This window comes from Hippopotamus amphibius, chromosome 14 (assembly GCF_030028045.1).
Source record: "Hippopotamus amphibius kiboko isolate mHipAmp2 chromosome 14, mHipAmp2.hap2, whole genome shotgun sequence".
Taxonomy (NCBI): Eukaryota; Metazoa; Chordata; class Mammalia; order Artiodactyla; family Hippopotamidae; genus Hippopotamus; species Hippopotamus amphibius.
Window position 1 is genome coordinate 36357679 of NC_080199.1, and position 20186 is coordinate 36377864.

The 20186-nt window shown below is 36.8% G+C and overlaps 1 protein-coding gene across 3 annotated transcripts in view; it reads right to left on the bottom strand.

The window, feature by feature from the left end:
* Positions 1 to 4244: 4244 nt before the first annotated feature.
* Positions 4245 to 20186, bottom strand: part of PIBF1 (progesterone immunomodulatory binding factor 1) — a 208636-nt gene continuing 192694 nt past the window's right edge. The window contains exons 17-19 of one of the 3 annotated variants that reach the window (XR_009049051.1): positions 16264 to 16437; positions 5245 to 5396; positions 4245 to 4517 (exon numbers count right to left, since the gene is read on the bottom strand). Coding sequence is in view for 2 of the 3 variants with exons in the window: in XM_057707703.1 (XP_057563686.1) it covers positions 5343 to 5396; positions 16264 to 16437 (228 nt within the window). In the remaining variant the exon portion in view is untranslated. Of the gene's footprint in view, positions 4518 to 4582; positions 5397 to 16263; positions 16438 to 20186 lie in introns of those variants that run through there. The other 2 variants (XM_057707704.1, XM_057707703.1) reach the window with 2 other exon arrangements.

Below are 20186 nucleotides of genomic sequence, written 5' to 3' on the forward strand. Positions count from 1 at the left end.
ACTTATTGAAACTGGGAACTGGAGAGGAAACTTGAATTCAGTTCTGTACATGTTAAGTTTGAGGTCACAATGAGATATTCAAGTACGGATGTCAAGTAGGCAGGTAACAGTTTGGACTAGAGACATAAACTTGGGAATACTGGCATATAGTAACTGAAGCCAGGGAGCAGAAATTATCAAGAGAAGTACAGAACAGAAAAAAAGACTTAAGAGGGAAAAGACACTCTGAAAAACTCTAATGTTTTATGATCAGCTAGAGGAGGAACAAGGAGGAAAATGATGAGTGTACAGTATTGCAGAAGCCAAGGGAAAATAGGGCATGGACACATCATCTGTGCTTATCCCAGTAAGTCACAGTCTGTATAATAGTTTTACTTTTCACTCACAACTGATACATTACGATTTATAACCAGTAAGTGTGGGCATACTCCTGAGAGTTATGTCATCTTTAGTTCATTAACAGAATTAAGTTTCTGAGCTTGTAAGGCTGCGGACTGGATGATGGACTCTGTAAATCAACCAAAGTACATGGTACCTTGGAGGTCTTGTGATAGCTGTCTGGCTGGCCAGTTTTGTCTGGTGACCTCCAAGCCTCAGGAAGTCTTTCTTTGAAGCATTTACAGTACTGATTACTTTTTTTAAATGAGTAATAAGATAAACTCTTGTTTTGCCTATCATCAGCTTCTCAGGATCTTTTTTTTTTTTTTTTTTTACATACTAGATTAATTTCCTTTATTGATCAGGGAATCAGTGATTTTTCACATCCAATTCAAGTCTATGTAATTTAAGGAAAGATGCTTTTATACAATGTATTGATAAAGAACATAAAACTGGTAATTTTTTTTTATTTTCTATGAAACATAATATTTTAGGATTTATACAACAATTTAAGTACTAATTTCAGAGGAAACGAGTACAAGATACTATTTATACAGACTGAGACAATTTTAGTAGCATCTCAGGATCTTAAAATGAAAGGGAATCTGATTTATTAACGACTTCAACCTCTCCTAAAGGTGGGAATCTGGCCTTAAACTTCCTGCTGATTATCCAACCACTGCCTGTACAACATAGTGACTCTGGATCACTGTGTGATGGGGTGAGAGAAAGGGATAAAGGGGAGTCATTTAATGAGTATAGAGTTCCAGATTTGAAAGATGAAGAAGTTTGAAACCTGTTGTACAACAATGTGAATACACTCAGACATACTGAACCCTAAACTTAAAAATGGGTAGATGGTAAATTTTATGGGTTTTTTTTTTTTTTTTTTTACCACAATTAAAAAAAAAGTAAGAAGAAAGAGAAAATGAAGGCCTGGAAATTTAAAGAAAAGGCAAGGATTGTAGCTGTATTAAGAAATGAGCTAGGGCTTCCCTGGTGGTGCAGTGGTTAAGAATTCGCCTGCCAATGCAGGGGACATAGGTTCGATCCCTGGTCCAGGAAGATCCCACATGCTGCGGAGCAACTAAGCCTGCAAGCCACAACTACTGAGCCTGAGTGCTGCAACTACTGAAGCCCACACGCCTAGAGCCTGTGCTCTGCAACAAGAGAAACCACTGCAATAAGAAGCCTGTGCACTGAAATGAAGAGTAGTCCCCGCTCTCTGCAACTACAGAAAGCCCGAGTGCAGCAACGAAGACCTGATGCAGCCAATAAAAATAATTAATTAATAAATAATAATAATAAAAAAGAAAGCAGGAAACATCTCTGTACTTATAAACACATATACGGGATGAAACACAGGTAAAGTGAGAACGGGTTATTTGCACAAACCTATGCCATTCTCTCTAGAATAAAAAAAAAAAAAAAAAAAGAGCTAGAGGGACTTCCCTGGTGGCGCAGCGGATAAGACTCTGAGCTCCCAATGCAGGGGGCCTGGGTTTGATCCCTGGTCGGGGAACTAGATCCTACAAGCATGCCACAACTGAGTTTGCATGTCACAACTAAGAAGGCTGCATGCCGCAACTAAAGATCTCTCATGCTGCAACAAAGATCCTGTGTGATGTAACTAAGACCTGGTGTAACCTAAATAAATAAGTAAGTAAATAAATAAATAAGCTAGAATAGATTCTATAATACTTAAAAAAAACCATTTCTAATTTTTAATATATTAAAAAAAGTTACATCATTGTATCTCATCTGTGCCCAAATTCATCAAAAAAACATTTACAGCTTAAATTCTAGGCACAATGCTAAATACTGAGGACCAAAAAAGCTTAAGAAACAGTTCTTGCCTTAAAGGAAATGGACAATTAAACAATTATTATAAAATATGATAAGCAGAATTAGAGATACAGAGTACAGAGTACACAATACAGATCATGGTAGAACAGACAGAACTTTCTGGAAGGAGTGGCATCTGAATTAGAAAATTCACAAGTGTCACCCAAAAAGATTTCATACCACAATCTAATCCTGAGGTTTATTAATTGTAAAATGATAGAAAGAACTAATTTTTTTTAAAGGAGTAATTCATATCTAGAAATGAAAGGACAGGAAGAGGGAAAAAACAGGGATTGGGAGGGAGGAAGGCTTCCTCAAGTTCCTCATCACTGTGTTTTCTATTTTTAAAATTAGCTCCAAATTTTCTTGCTTCTGTGCCTTTGTCCACACCATTACTTTAACTTGGATAATCAATCAGTATTCCTTTATATTAAAATATGTACATGTTACAAATGAGGTTGATTGAACTAAATTACAAAATGCTTTTAGATTAATAACTAGAGTTGAAAATAAAATAGACATTCTCTTCTAGCATTTTGGAAGGTAACAAGTTAGGTCTAACAGTTTAGTTTTACTGAATTATTCGGGTATCTAGATTTTGAATGTGTGCCTGAGAAAGGCTATTTTTACAACCCTTTGTTGCAGAAAGTCATATTTCAGATGCATCCACATGAAACAGAAGGGAAGGATGAGATTAGGGTTTTTAGGCCAACAGTAGATTTACAAGTGTATATTACTATCAAAGGCCTTTTCTGTTCTCTCACAGTCAACTAATAGCTTATGATATTGTAAACTTTCAAAGAACACAGTGATCAGAGAGATTCTTCTTTCATAATTACAAGGATAATCATTGATATGTGTATCAGTGGTTCTTCACTAGGAGGTGGGGGGTGATCTGCCACCCTCAGGGACAGAGAGGGTTTTGATTGTCACAACTGGGGGGGGGGTGCTACTGTCATCTAGTGGTAGAGGCCAGAGATGCTGACAAACATCCCACAAGGCAAAGAACTGCCCCCCAACTCCCATCCTGAGCAAAGAATTACCCAGGCTCTGTGTCAACAGTGGTTGAGAAAATCTGATACATAAAAGCACATTTCTTTTTCGTTTCTTTTCTTTTCTTCTCTTTTCTTTCTCTCCTACCCTCTTCTTTCTTTTAAATTGTACTCTTGAATGCGAAATGGAGCATATTTTATGACAAGAAAAAAAGAAAATGCTACTGATTTTTTCTCATCGACTAGATATTTGGTCCATACTACTTCTGAATCAGCATTGTTTTGACCAAAGTAACAAGACACTTTCCACCAAATTTTTACTTGACCAATGGAATGACAGACTTTGTACCAGATTGTATTAGTTAATGGTAATATGAAATACAAGAAAAAACAGAGCCCAAAGAAAGAACAGCATTTCACACCCATTTACATGATATCTGGCCACCATTACTGGGCATTTGAAATGCCTTCTAGTAGACTTCACAAATGATTAATTTAAAAATTGTAAGGTGTCTTGGTATTTGTGTTATGACATTTATTTATTTATATAAATTAATTAATTTTATTGGCTGTGTTGTGTCTTTTTTGCTGTGCGCGGGCTTTCTTTTTAGTTGCGGTGAGTGGGGGCTACTTCTCATTGTGGTGCGCGGGCTCCTCATTGCCGTGGCTTCTCTTGTTGTGGAGCACAGGCTCTAGGCGCATGGGCTTCAGTAGTTGCAGCACATGGGCTCAATAGTTGTGGCTCACGGGCTCTAAAGCACAGGCTCAACAGCTGTGGTGCACGGGCTTAGTTGCTCTGCGGCATGTGGGATCTTCCTGGAGCAGGGATCGAACCCATGTCCCCTGCATTGGCAGGCGGATTCTCAACCACTGCGCCACCTAGGAAGCCCCAGGTGTTATGACATTTAAATTCAAAATTTATATCGTTGTTAAAATACTCACCAATACAGCAACTAACCAAAATATTTATAAGCCACACATTTAAAATGCCTTAAAGAATTATGAAAGCTCCAAAATTTAAATTACAATAGAGTATACAGTATTTATTTTGTAACGAAACAGATAAAACCAAATATTTGCATTTTATGTATTTTGATTATTACGATAAAATTTGTTAATTTAACGTTCAGTTAAAATAAACCTTAAATTAGCTATTTAAAAAATGTCAAGTACATGATTAAGATAAACTTTTTGTTCATCAGAAACAGAACTTCAGGGGCAAACACTGATACAGCAAATCTGCCCCAAACACTAGGTCTTCAGTTTTTGTATCTTAGACCACTCAGGTGCTTCTTTTTTGGTCTGTAAAAAAAAAAAAAAAAAAAAAGAAGAAAAGAAAAATTAAGTAAAATGCTTACAAGGAGAAGAGAAGCAATTCAAAGAACTAAGTATCTACACACATTGGTGATTTTTATGTAAAATGACAGTAAATAATTGCTTTTTGTAATTCAGAAGGATACTTAAGGGCGAAGATTTTGTCTTTTGTCAGGAATAATCTCCCACCTGGTATGTCTATTAAAAAAATACACAGCTGTGTTTTCTGGCTTAAAGCCTATATTTAATATATTCTACAGTGGTGAGTATTTTATGAATTGATTCTATTTTCAAAGAAAATTTAAAAAAAATCAAGGGCACAGCTTCTTTTTAGTTGTCTTATCTATCTATATATAGATACTCATTCACACAATAGAGACTTAGTAAAGGATTTCTACATCCACATCATTGTGCTTTGCGTATTCTGAATTGCTAAGTATTTACCAGAGTACTTGGGTTTACTGCTCAATCATTTCAGTTCAAAAGAACCTGGTTGTACAGAATAGCAACAAAAGAGCAGAGAAGGTAGACTGTGATAAAGCACTCAGAACTCCCTATATAAGGTACTGTTTCCAATCAAAACATCTTATTTTATATAATGTAATAAATCAAATACGCAGTTACGCCTTTCCCACTTCTATCTCCTTAAAACTATGAAGAACCACCTTCCTAAATATATATACATATCAGCAAATAGATAAGTATGATAACTTACAATTTTATCTTTTTCATATGCCACAGCCGATGCACAAAATGTTAGAAGTGACACCAATGGTCAGCTCCTCTTGACTTTAGCCATGCCCTCGGCCAGCTTCAATTACCACCAAACACACCGGTAGACGTTCGGCCTCCTTCCTCCAGCCCCATCTGTATAACCAAAGCTCTACCTTGAGCTACAAATCCTTTTACATGATGCCTAAAGGCAACTAAAATTCAGTATGTCAAAATGAACTCCTCCAGTCCTCCATATTCTCTCTCTTGGTGAATGGTACCACGTTTTGTTCAGTCATCTAAACCAGAAATGTTTGATTCCTCTTCATTTTAGATTTCTCCTTTTTTTTTTTCCCACTTTGTACGTTCATTCTAAACAGTCCCTAACATTTGTAGAAATATCTTTTAAACTCCTTATTCTGCTTCTATCTTGACCTCAAAAGGCTTCCCTTGGGCCCTCATCATTTCTGACTTCATTCCTGCAAGAATTTCCTAATTCTGATTTGGCTTTCTCTTCTATTCTGTTCATCACCCACAATCCTTCCAAGCTTATCTTTCTAAAATGCAAATCTGCATTAAAACACTTCAGTAGTTTTTCTTTAATACAAAGTCCAAAGTTCTCAGTATTAAAGGTGAAAGAAGCTTCCAGGATAAAATAAGGAAATCATAGGGAAAAGCCAGGTGCTATCTTCCAAGAGAATTCAAAGGTGACAGGGGCTAACCAAATCCAAAAGAAACCAAAGTACAAACTGGGATGCTAGCTGATCTGCCACAGGGGGAGTAAGTTTCATTCTGAGAACCTGTGATCTTCACTAGGTCATAATGTAAACTGGTTTTCTTAACTGTGGCTCGTGGACAAAAAAATATAAAAAAGCAACTTCTGTCGATCAAGTAAAAGGCATAGAATTTGTCTGCATTTTCTCAATTAACTGATACTGAAAGTTCTTTTACGGCTATGTGTGTATAGTAGAACGTAAATAAAACTTTTGATATTAAAAAGGAATCTTAAGACTCATAAAGGACAGTACAAGCATTTCAATGGTGGACTGTCCTTCCTGACTACTTCAATCTGTGTCTGGTCCATTGCAGACCATCCTCCCTCCATCCCCCCCCGCCCAGTACCTTCTTTCTTTAGAAGTGTTAATGAAGCAGTTTTGCCACAGTCAAGTGTACTTCTGTCCTGGGTATTAACTGCTTTTCCACTTCACAAATTGACTTTTCAGTTCTTTGGTCACTGCCATTTAAAATTAGTTTCACAGCTTGTCCCATAGGTCTAATGTATATTCCTTATTCCTTGGTTATTAGGGGGGAACTTCACTATCACTGTCATGTTCAAACTACATTTAATTTAGAAGATAGGGCCCTTTAGGATCTGGCCCAGACCTACTTCTCTAATCCTCTCTCTTAACTCTCTACTACATGAACTAAACTATTTGTAGTTGAGATTAACTGTATAGCAATTTAGTGAACACTACTATGTATCAGGTCTTTGTGTTCGGTTGTATGGATATAAAAATGAATAAGACCCTATGATAGCACCTGCTGGTTGCCTAGATTACATCTATTTTCCCCTTCTTTTTTTTTTTCCTATTTCAGGAGTTGCTTCTTTTACCTACTATTTTCCTCCTATAGTTTTTTGGGTTTGATTTTGCTCTTCTGATTCTAGCTTCTTGAAGTGGAAGCTTAGATCATTGACTTTTTTTTTTTTTTGGTGCATGGGCTTAGTTGCTCCCCGGCATGTGGGAATCTTCCTGGAGCAGGGATCGAACCCATGTTCCCTGCACTGGCAGGTGTATTCTTAACCACTGTGCCACCTAGTAAGCCCTAGCCCTATTTTTCCCTTCTTAATAACTCTGATTTTATTATGAGAGTAATGGGCTCATACCATGAAAAACTATATTTATCAGCTTCTCTTGCTGCTAGGTGTGGCCAAGTGACTAAATTCTGACCAACAGGATATTAAGTAGAAGGTGTTGGGTAGAACTTACAGAAAAATGCCTTTAGAAAAGGAGACGGAGATGATATTTTCCCCCATTAACTCTTACTTCCTGCTTGGAATGCAGATGTGATGGCTTAGGCTACAGCAGCTATATTTTGATTCTGAGGACAGAGGACACACACCAAGGATGATTTGAAGAGAAAGGCAGAAGGAACCTTGGTCTCTGATGACTTCAAAGGGCCACATACTAGCCCTGAAAAGTTTATCTTTAGCTTTTATCTGAGAGCCAGAACAATCTGTTTAAGTCACTGAACTAGCAGTGGAACGCAATTCCTAGACACTGACTCTAATCCTTAAGTAAGTTATAGCATTTATTTTGTCTCATGTTGTATTTTCTGCACACAGGAAAAGTGTCTGGCATGCAGTAGGTACTCAATGACATGGTTTTTTTTTTTTGGTAGTTGGAGTATAGTACAGAATAATGGGTTAAAGTATAAGCTCTGGAATAAAACAGGCTCCAGCCATTTACTTGTAAACTTGGGCAAGCTGATGATCACTCAGTTACTTCACATGTAATATGGGGAGAATAATAAATAATGGTGCTGGATATTCTGGGTACCCTCAGACCTAGTCTCCATCCTTTTCCACCCTGCTCTGTGCCTCAGGATGATGTTGGTAGTGGCTTATGGCTTCTGATTAGGTTCAGTTAATGGGCTGCAAAGCGGGCTTGTGGATGGGAGGAGAAAGAAGCTCGGATACCTATTCTCCAGTGCTTCTTTGCCTGGCCATAATTTGGTAGTGGTAAATTCTTCTATAGAAGACCAACGTCTCCATTAGAAGGCTCTAATTCCTCTCCTTGCCCCTTGAGACCTAGGAGTAGTTACAGCTTTGCACAGCTACTAATCCTAAAATGTCCACCATCATCTGTTGTTATCCACCTGCTTGTAAACAGTCCCTTCAGTATGTGACATCTGTTTCCTAAAAGGCCTTTGATTTAGATATATAGTAACCTACATCAGAGGGTTGCTGAGAGGATAAAATGAGATAATGTATGTAAAAGCACCTAGCCCTTAATAAATGCTAACTATGAATAGTTATTTTCCATTTGATGTTCTCTCTGCCTGAAGAGCTCACTCCTATTTGTTTTTCAGGACTCAGATCAAAAGTCACCTCCTCCAGGAAGCCTGCTCTGATTATCATGGCTTCTTTGGTGTTCCTTTCAAGAACTTAAAGCCTTCAATACTTAATTTGTAATTATTATAATTGTTTACTTGAATCAGCCACTCAATAAATTGTGCCTTCCTTGAGGGAAGTCATAAAATAATGTTCAGTAAGTGTTAACAAATATATTTATTTCTATTTTTACTGTCATTTTTGAATCTAAGTGCTTTCTGTATCAATGAGAATATTCAGTAGTTGATCCCTATATTGCCCACTCTTTCAACAGTGAAAACAACTGGATATTAGATTCTGAATATCCAACTACTATTTCTTAGCCTAAACCTCAGTTTGTAAATGTAAAACAAATACCTTGGAACTTTTTCTGACTATATGATTCAAAATAAACTCCATTGGCTACATTTAAAAATAATTTTCCATGGCTGTGTTCATATTTTTATTGTAATTAATATTTGGAAGGATTTAACTTTCAAATCTTGTTCTACGTAATCTCATTTTTCTTCTGGTCTCCAAGAGGCAAATATGCATAGTAATGAAGAGGTGTGTTTATAAAGTAAGATATGACTGCTCTTTCAGCTCCCTTACATGCCTCCTTCACTCCACTGTCAGTTGGTTAGCGAGTATTATTCTTTCTTCCCTTCTTGTTTCTCCTGGAGGGGTGTTTCTCACTCCCTCTAATTTATCCCTCGGTCTGCCTTGTCTTTCTCCTCCACCACCACATTTGCTACCTTCTTAATTTCTGTCTGAATTGATATCAAAGTCTGTTGCCTCTTTCTTTCCATTCCTCTAATTCTTCTTCCACTGTTGCTATACAGGTCTGAGAATACAAATGTGACCCTCACAGTATTTTGTAGTTGTTTCCAATTTATTATTTATCATACGTATTATATGATATATGGGTTCCATGATTAGACTCTATGGCACTTTAGGGCAGGGGCCCTGGGCCTGGGATAAGGCTTGAATAAATAAATAGTTTCAAAAGAATGTGACATAGACTCAAAAGACAATTCCATGAGAGGTATTGTAAAATGCTTTAAGATACAGCATGGAAGAACTTTGAAGATGTTATGCTAAGTGAAATAAGCCAGTCACAAAAAGACAAGTACTGTACGATTGCACCTATATGAGGTTTCTGAAAGAGTCAAATTCACAAAACTTCAAAGTAGAGTGGTGGGTGGCCAGGGGCTATGGGGGTGGCAGTGGAGAAGAGGAGTTGCTGCTCAAGGGTACAGAGTTCCAGTTTTGCAAGACAAAAAAGTTCTGAAGACCTGTCTCAACAATATGAATATACTTGACACTACTAAACTGTACACTTAATGGTTAATTGTACGTTAAATGTTTTTCATCATAATAAAAAACAAACAAAAAAACCAAGAGCTTTTTTTTGGGCTCTGCCATGGGACATGTGGGATCTTAGTTCCCCGACTAGGGATTGAACCCATGCCCCCTACAGCAGAAGTGCAGTCTTAACCTCTGGAGCACCAGCAGAGTCCCCCAAGAACTTTTTAAAAAAAGGGTTTTGAAAAATAGCAGCAATCCCGAAGAAGTGTATTGTTTCCAAGGTGAGCTACTTGGACTTTGCTGTTAAAGAAAGTTACATTATTTTATTAGATTTTGTATTCTAAAATAGAAAAAAACAAAAAAAGTAATAGGACCTCATTTCCCATGTATTTAACAGCAAAGCAATTTCCATCGGAATCTATTTTTATCTGGGTATACAGCCATTTAAAATTTCCTTAATATTAAGATAATGATGAGATTTAGCAAAATCCAGCTGCTCAAAAATCCTAAGCATTTGGTTTTACTTCTTTCAGGTCTTTACTTAAGTGTCACCTTCTCAGGGAGGCCATCCCTCCCTATTCCTCAACCCCCTCCCTGTTTTATTTTTCTCCATAGCATTTGTCACTTTTTCACTTTCTCCACAATTTATTTTTTGGTTTGTTTGTTGGTTTATAGTCTTATCTCCATAAAAGAATGTAAGCTTCACAGAGGCAGGAATTTTTATACCCTTATTGCCTCTAACAGTGGTTGGCACAAAGTAGGTACTCAATAAACATTTAAAAAAAAAATTAATGAATGAATGTTGTTTGGGTTTGCTATGACAGACGCCTCTCAGTTCTATTTAAGTCTGGATGTAAAGTCTCGTGACAGTCTATATTCTAGATTCTAAATAACACTGCAATTATTGAGTGGAAATGATAACCAATAAGAAATGGAAACAGCATATTTTCTCCTGTGTAAACTCAATATACGTTCAATCTTTCTGTTGGTAAACCTCTGCCCTCAGTCACGTTACTGTCTGAAATTCAGGTTATCTGTTAATTACATTAGGATAGAACAGGTCAACCTCTCATCTACATCAATATCTATGTCTAAACACTACCAAAATTCAAACAAATTCCATGGAGATAATAGTGATTCTGGAAAGTTGGTTTCTGATTCTCGTGAGACATACCTTCTTCATTTCAAGATATTTTATCAGTAAGGTACGATATAGTGATGGCCTGAAGTTCTAGACACTGGAAGATTCTAAGCATTTACCAGCTCCTGAGTAGTACTGAGCAACTAGCACAGACAGATCACAGACTGGCAAACTATGGCCATGGCTTGTTTCTGTATGGATTGCCTGCTATGAATGGATTTAACATTTTTAAAGACAAGTAAAAACAAACAGAATGTGCAATAGAGATGGTTTGTGTCTCATGAAGCCTAGAATATTTACTGTCTTGCCCTTTAAGGAAAATTTGCCAACTCCTGATAGATGACTGTTAAGTAAAGTGGGCACAAAAATTCAGCTACACAGTCAACTGCTTTTTATTTTGGTAATTCTACTCTTTTACATATTTAAACAGTAGTGTTTCTTTTATGTTACAATCTTAGAGTTATTTACCCTTTCTACCCATGAGATGGTGCTTTAGGTAACAAATTTTGTTATGCCTCTTCAGTTATTAACAGAGTTAATCTTTCAACTCAGGAGGGCCCTTATTTTCTGACTATTTCACATTATTATTATTTTTTTAAGACTCTCATATGTTCCATGATATATAATAAAAGCCTTTTTATAATGTATTCTACACATACACGCACACATGACATGGTCTTAGACATACAAATTACTTAAAAGTGAACTTTTATATTGGTAACACTGCTTTAATTTTTCTATGCTGGTTTGGGTTAATTATATTTGTAATTTTATAAAGAAACAGCACAAATTAATGGTGTTAACAGGCCCTGAAATAAACTGTATTCCAGATTTAGGAAAGAGCTCAGAGGGCTGTGCTAAAAACAAATGACAGGGTTAACTAGAAACTGACCAGAAGTAATTTACTGTTACAATGTGATTTGGGAGATAAATAACTGATAAGATAGGTACTTTTGTGCCATCCAGAAGCAGGCAACTAAAACATTAATATATAACTTGGGGATTATAACACACTGAGAAAGAATGCTGACTGATAAATGCAGACATCATAAGCCTGGTGGATTATTCCTGGAATCTAGAAAAAGAGCTAGAAATTAAGAACCTATTAGTGCTCAACCAGTGCCACTTTTCTAAAGAAAAGACATACTATGTCTAGTAGATATACTTTGTTTTCCAAAAAAAGATACAAGCTACGAATCAAAGAAATAAATATTTATGATTCCTCAAAGGCAGGGCCCAACTTTAATGTGTCTAGGAGAGCTGACCCAACTTTCCTACCTGCTCACGGCTCTACCTCCATGCTAAAATTCCTTATCTCTAATTTAGCTCTGCGCTACATTACATCAGGAATAGATTGTGATTAGTATTCCTGAGACTTGAAATTGAAAAAATTATTTTAAAAAAGTGTAAATGTACCTATCTTGAGGTCTGAGCACGTTCCAGTCAGATAAATCTAGATTCAACATGAAAACGTGAGACCAGAGCTTCAAAACAAATGTGACAAAAAAGCATCACAGGTATGATGAGCAGTTGGTTCCCTCAGCTCCCAGACTTGGCTGCAGCCCCTTTGGGTACCGGCGAAGTTCACGGACCTTGGTGCGCCATACAGACACGACACTTTCCTGGGCGTGTTATAATGGGGAAAAGGTGGGGTGGTGCACAGTTAGCACAGGCTCTGTGGCAATGCTACCCCAGGGCAGCATCCTGCATCTTAATCCAATGAATTGTATTCATTATACTAGTATATTAATGCTAAATTCCATTTTAATGAAATTATAAACTTTTCCTTATGAATAATGAGAAAAACTGATTGACTTAAAAATCAATTTAAAATTTTTAAAAACTTTGGGTAAAACACACATGATATAAAATTTACCATCTTAACCATTTTCAAGGGTATAGTTCAGTGGCACTGACTATGTTCACACTGCTGTCCGACCATGACCGCCATCCATCCACAGAAATCTTTCCATCTTGTGTAACTGAAACTCTGCACACGTTAAACAATAACTCCCCATGCCCCCTGGTCCCTGGTGACCACCATTCTAATTCCTGCCTCTCTGAATCTGATTACTCCAGGTAAATTCCTGTCTATTTGTATTTTCCTTTTTCCTAAGGGAAAGTGTTAAGTGGTGACATGACTAAAGTCAAGCATAAGAATGTAGTAAGAGAGGAATAAAGTCTAGATTATTAAACATCCGCATTTTGAATAATGAAAAGGAGCGCAAATTAGAAAATGTTTTGTGAATATTCTACTCTCTGCCCTTGGAATTTCTCACTCTTTAACCCTTATTGTCCTTGTCAAATCCTTGACATTCTTCAAGGTCAACCTCAAATACTTTCTTTTCCTGGAGGCCATCAACATCACATTATCTTTGCTTTCTTTGAATTTCCATAGCAGTTTGTATTTCCTTTAAAGTAGTCGACCCAATTTCACCTTATACTATTTTTATTTGTTTTCTTATCTTTGGTCCTAGCGGTGAAGCATCTTTAAGGCTGACTGGTCTCAATGATCAGATATTCTATAATGTTCAGCATAGGTTCCTCCATATAGTCAGTATGCACTTGCTGAAATTAATTTACTTGAACATTTTTTGCCTTCAAGATGACCAAATGTAGCCTTCTAAACCACTTCTAGAGGACCATGTGGTTTTTATAATCATTTTTGTATAATTACATAAACTAAATTTACCCATCCAACATACGACAGCCAAAGAGATAACCAGTATAAGCCAAGACCTGAACCCTATCAGGAACTCACTGTAACTCAGACCCTATGTGCTGGCGCTGTGCATCCTTACTGCGTTCCTTACTTTACTTGGAGACTCGGGTTCTTCCCTTTCTTAATGCCTACAATCTACTTGGAGAAAAGACTAACAGCAGGGTTTGCTAATATGCATTTTTAAGAAAGTAGTGACAAAACAGTGACAATGATATGAATCCTGAGTATAAATGGTATTTTGGAAAAGGATGGCAGCAGAAAACTAGCAGAAGATAATCTCATGCTGCTCTGGAAGGAGAGAGGAGTGTTGCTCCAAAGGGGATCAGAATAGCTCCCGTTTTTTTCCAGGAAGAGGACAGGTGAGGCTAGGAAAACTAAAGTTCCCCACACAGTTTAGAGTTTTAACAGCTAAGAAGATAACTAAATTAGGGAGGCAAATAACTGTTGCTGTTCTGTTGTTTTAATGCTATGTTGCCAAATATTTATCGAGTACCTGCTTTGATCATATGCTGTGTAAGGCAATGAGAACACAGCTTCTATCCTCAAAGCACTTATATTCTGTGGTTCAATTCAGTCTTTGTTGATGCATCAAACGCCTGAAAAACACTTCTACCACATCTGTGATTTCAATAGTCACAGCTTTTCTATAAAATACACCTTTGGGGGCTGTCTTCCTATGTAAATATTAAATGAGCACTGCAAAACGTTCATGTGATTATAAAAGTATGTAAAGAAAAATGTCTCAAGCTCTTATTCCTCCTCTTCCTCCTCTGTAACATAGCTCTACCTTCATCCCACTGCCCAGTTAACAGGGGTATTGTGTGCTCTTCTCATATTTTCAGTGCATACATAAACACACATCCATCCATCCCTCCATCATTGAATTTAATATCAGGGAAAAATACCAACAGTAAATAATTTCAGCCAAAGGGTCTGGAAGTAAATTAGAAATGTTTCCATTTTAGCTATAAAATCATATGATTATTAATGATTAGATCTTATTTTCAAATATTTGCACCATAAATTCCTTATTAACAAGATGAGAGAAAAACATAAGAAAACTACTGTTATGGAAAATTGAAAATACTCAAAATAATAAAATGTAAAAATTATGATGCCTTAAGAGAATCATGGATGTTAGTGTAAAAGAAGTCCAACCCTCATTTTCTGTTATCTCCCTCCTAATTTTATTGATAAGACCCAGTTCAGGGCCTTTAAATGACTCACCCCGGGTGACCCAGTCGGTTCCCATTCCTAATTCTGCATTATTAGCATATGGTCTAATAATGTAGGTTAGGAAAGGATACAGAGAAACACGTCTCAAGACGGGGCTGTGAGGACGCAGAAACCATGAGTAAGCAGACACTAGGAGAGACACACGCAGAAGCTGAAGTACCACTAGAGGAAAAGATCCGTGTACTCAGCTGTGGAAATCCACAGTGCTGCCTTGTACCCAGGCTGGTCAATCTAGAGGTCCCGTTCTCTCCATCCTGTTAGCTCAGTCTCTGTTGCCACGTGGATCCTTATAATTATGCCTTATTTCATTTAGATTGTAATTCTCTGCCATTTTTCTTTTAAAAAGGAGGTTGAACTGTGTAATCACCAAGCCATCTCTCACATCTCACTGATCTTGAGGGGCATGTTCTGAGTGTATAATGGAACAGCTCAGATCAGAAGTTCCCATACCTGACCGATTATTATAATCATGTGGGGAGTTAAAAAAAACAGTAAGATTCTGGGGACTCACTGAATCAGAATACCGTCCAGAAAATTTTTCTGGTTTTGAGTCTCTATGTTCAGATGGTAAAAATCACGTTTCTCCTGAGAAATTAAGGTATGGAGGGGAAACCACGTTGCAGTAAAGTGAACTATTTAATAAGGTTGCTCCTATTTTGATTCTGTTGCCTTTTAATTCTTATTAGTTGTTAAAACATTTTCAATATTTCCTATTTTCTCTTTTAATCCAAATTTTTCTAATTTCTTGTTCTTCGACTACTTTCTATCTTTCTATATAGGCTCTCAGGTACCTTTAACAAATTTTTTTTTACCTAGTAATGCATTTCAGTTTCTCAGTTTATGTTAATTCGATTAGTTTTATACTTTATAAGAAAATTCAGAGTAAGATATATTATTTTACAAATAAGAGGGGCAGGTGATATTTTGCATCCTTTTTATTCTTATGTAAATTTAAAAATGACACAAACTGGGAGTTCCCTGGCTGTCCAGTGGTTAGGACTCAGCACTTTCACTTTGAGGGCCTGGGTTCAATCCCTGGTCCAGGTATTATGATCCTGCAAGCCATGTGGCGTGGCCAAAAAAAAACCCAAACTTTTTTATGCTTATCTGTATTTTTCTACAATAAACTTTCGTTTATATACAGGAGAAAAATTTTCAAAAGAGGTGTGATCTCAGCTACCTCCTAATGAAAACTAAGAGATCGTGCTGTAAACCAGTCAAATCAAGATTGTCTTTCTGATTCATTTATAGGTCATCCCTGGAAACTGGAGGAAGAAAGTGCTAGAGTAATGCTAATTCCTAGGCAAGTCCACTATGTTAACTAGAAACATAAAACCCAACTACAAACTGTTAAGATAGGCAACGTATACATTCAGAAAAGGAACTAATACAGATCTCTCAAGGCCCTTTCATGAAACTAATGAAGTTAGTCTGAAACCAGTATGAGAGGAAAGAAATTTAAGTAAAATATATTTAGTAAAAATAAGAGACACTAACATTCTAAGTTAATTTTTATTGTACTTACAAAGAGTGTTGGTTTGGGTATAAATATATTGTCTCCATGCTCTCTAGGCACATTCAAAGTCTTTGATTTCTGATTTTCTGTTGCATTTTTGGATTCCATTTTAGTAAAAAGTAAGTTGTCCTCAGAACGCTTACTACGCATGCTAGTGATAATCTGTTTCATTGCTGCCAATTCCTGTTGATGTAGGAAAATAAAAGAAGATGGCAAGTATGATTTTAACAGACTCATATTGTTGATGTTACAACTCTTATTTTTATTCTTTTCTTTGTTTGCTTTCAAGTTGTTTTTTAAGCAAAGTTATGTCAAAGTAGATATAAAATCAGCAGTTGTTTTATTCATGCCATTACTATTGCAATGCACATCTTATTTTTATTCCTGAAGTAGAAAAAACATTTTGAGCAATTACGTTATATAAATGAGGAAAGTTGTGAAAAAAACAACATATTAATATTCAATAATGATGAACATGACTCTCATAGTCATTAATACTGTTAAAGGATAAATATATCATTCCAAAGGGACAGGGATAAATTAGGAGTATGGGCTTAACAGACACACACTATTATACATAAAAGAGATAAGCAACAAGGATTTACTGAACAGCACAGAGAACTATATTCAATATCGTGTAATAACATATGATGGAAAATAATTTGAAAAAGTATATGTATGACTGAATCACTTTGCTGTACACTTGAAACTATCATGGTACTGTCAACTATACTTCAGTTAAAAAAATATTAGTCGGTGGTCTAGTGGTTCCCAAAGTTTTTTGCACATTGGAATCCCTTGTGGAGCTTCAAAAACAAATGATGCCTGTGTCCCACCTCCAGAGACTGTGAGATAACTGGGCTAGAATGTGGCCTTGGCTCTGAAATTTTTTAAAGATCCCCAGAGGACTCTAACAAATTTGGGAACCACTCGCAGGGCTACTTTCCCCCATAGTTTCTCTACACATGCTTGATAAGCAGATTACTTAGGCACTTAACTTTTTCTCTTCTACCTCTTAAAGTATTCCATTTCCCTTTGAAGTCTTACATGAAGATGCAAGGGAAAGAAGAGTCCAAAAATTTTTTTCTTGCCTATTAATCAGCAGTTCAAACAGCAAGTTTAATATAGCTTCAGGATTTCTTTAACCATATTATTCCCAGACTCACAGATATAGAAAACAAACTTACGGTTACCAAAAGGGAAAGCAGGGGCAGGGGGCGGGGAGGTGGGGAGGGATAAATTGGGAGTTTGGGATTCACAGATACAGACTGCTATATATAAAATAGATAAACAACAAGGACCGACTGTATAGCGCAGGGAACCGTATTCAATATCTTGTAATAAACCATACGGGAAAGGAGTTTGAAAAAGGAGTTATATATAAAACTGAATCACTTTGCTATACACCTGGAATACTGTAAATCAACTATACGTCAGTAAAAACAAAACATATTATTCCCTCTTCTTTTACAAATGAAAACCTGAGTTAGCTTTATCAGTTGTTGTTTGAACTAAGAATTAATTATGCTGAATTCCTTAAAGAACCCAGATCAAAATTTTCATTCATTCCCTCTTTCAAGTTTTTTTTTTTTTTTGTCTTTCATTTTCCCCCATAGTCAAACCTTCAGCACACTAACTAGTGGATATTTACACCTAATTACTAAATTGATTCAATCAAACACAAGTATATGGAGAGAGGGCAGCCTAAACTCTCCTTTACCTTATTATCTGTAGAACAGTGGTAGGCTGTGTTGGAGGTAATTTTTTCCTATTATTTTATTTCATCTTCATGCCAAGACACAAAAGTTATGGCGATAGAAAGATGTTCGGCTCCCTTCTACTAATCTGTTTATAGACATAAGCTCTGTGTCAGAGCAAGTTCCTACAGGCCTTTTTTTTTCTGGCTGACATTAGTTCTATTTAGAACCATCTAGCTTGAGTGGGTATTTTAAAACAGAGCTGTTGAGTTTAAGCCACGGAGCTTTAATAAATCTCAGGGCCAAGAGAGGAGCTAGAAGAAGCGGTGCCAGAATGCTCTTTCTCTTTTCTGCAGGACTGGGGCTGGCCTGGCCAATGCACATGAGGATGTGTCTACCTTCAGAAACTGCCAACCTGATATACTTTTATTTGACCCTTTGAGGGCTCTTACTGCTTTTGAGATTGTTACTTCATTTATATATTTCCCCATAGTGAAATACATATCACTGATTTAATGTTAAACATGTCTGGTGTTACAGCAGATTTCAGTTCTTGTTCTACTTACCACGCGCTAAGTAGAAGGGAGAGGGGACATAATGGTCTCTCAGCCTATCAAAAGAACACTTTTTATCTGAAAGAACTTTTTGTTTTTTGACATACAGTCAACTGTGTACATTTAAAGTGTACAATTTGCTATTTTTTTCTTATTAGTCATCTGTTTTATACATATTAATGTATAAATGGCACTCCCAATCTCCCAATTCACCTCCCCTGCCCCCCCCCCACCGAAAGAACCTCTTTTTACCAGCCATTACTTCTGTACCTTGGCATGATGACAAAATATAATAGGCAAAATTTTCCTCCAACACAACCTACCGCTGTTCTACAGATAAATAAAGTCAAGGGGATCATACTTTCTGGGGAAAGTGAAGGGAGGGAGAGCAAGGATGAGGAGGGAGAAATGCAAGGAGTTGTGGGGGTACCAGGCAGAAGGCTTTGGCTCCTAAGTACCCAAGAGGAGGCCATACTTCTGTTTCTCTTTGGCTTCACCCGCTGCTCATATAGGAACACTTACAGGAAACAGATCACCCCTGATGCTGGTCAGGAGACAGAAGGGAAATGCACAGTTTTTGCTTTATTTAGACTAGGATCACCCAACTTAGGGTGTTGTCACAGTACTACTTTTGTTCATCTGATAGTATTAAACAATGTTAGCACGGTTTTTGAAATCTACATAAAGACAGTGAAAAAACTACAGAATTCTATAAAATTCCTATTAGAATAATACACAGCTACAATGGGCACCAAAATAACACGCAGAACAATTTGTTCCGTTTTATGATGTTTGGTCATATAGATGATCTCTTTTATATCAACTGTAAATTCAAACAGAGAAAACACCACTTTAACATCAAACGGTGTCCACAATACTACCATAGACTGAGCACACAGAAAGCCATGCCTAGGTAGTGGAAATACTTTAGTATTAGGTTAGAAGTCAAAGACACATCTATTCTTAACTCTATCGTTAACTGTGTAAACTTAAGCAATCTACTCTGACTCAAAGAGTTTCAGTTTCCTAATTGATAAAATGTACATGTGTGTTCACTTTTTGGATTTTCGTTGGTCTGATAAGTGTCTGGGTGTGTTTATTTTGCATTTCTCCTACTGTGAGGGTGGGCAGCTTTCCTATGTTTAAGGATATTTCCTTTTCTGTTGATATTCTTGGCTCATTTTTCTACTGGGTGGTTGGTCATTTTCTTCTACATTTCGAGGAGCTCTTTACGTTAGCGTCATTAGCGCTTGTCTGTAATATGACTGGCAGATTTTCTTCCCTTTTAATCTTTTATTTGACTTTGTTTATGCTTTTTGTTTTGTTTTGTTACTATCCAGAATTTTCTGGTTCTGAGGTAGCTGAATATGGCAATCCTTAATTTTATGGCCTTCCCATGTTTTCTTCCTCCATCTTCCTCAAGTTACTTTATGGTTTCTTTTTCTTTTCTTTCTTTTAATGAATTTTATTTTATTTTCTATTTTTTGGCTGTGTTGGGTCTTTGTTGCTGCACGTAGGCTTTCTCTAGTTGTGGTGAGTGGGGGTTGCTCTTTGTTGTGGTGCGTGGGTTTCTCACTGTGGTGGCTCCTCTTGTTGTGGAGCACGGGCTCTAGGGAGCGTGGGCTCAGTAGTTGTGGCTTGTGGGCTCCAGAGCACAGGCTCAGTAGTTGTGGAGCATGGG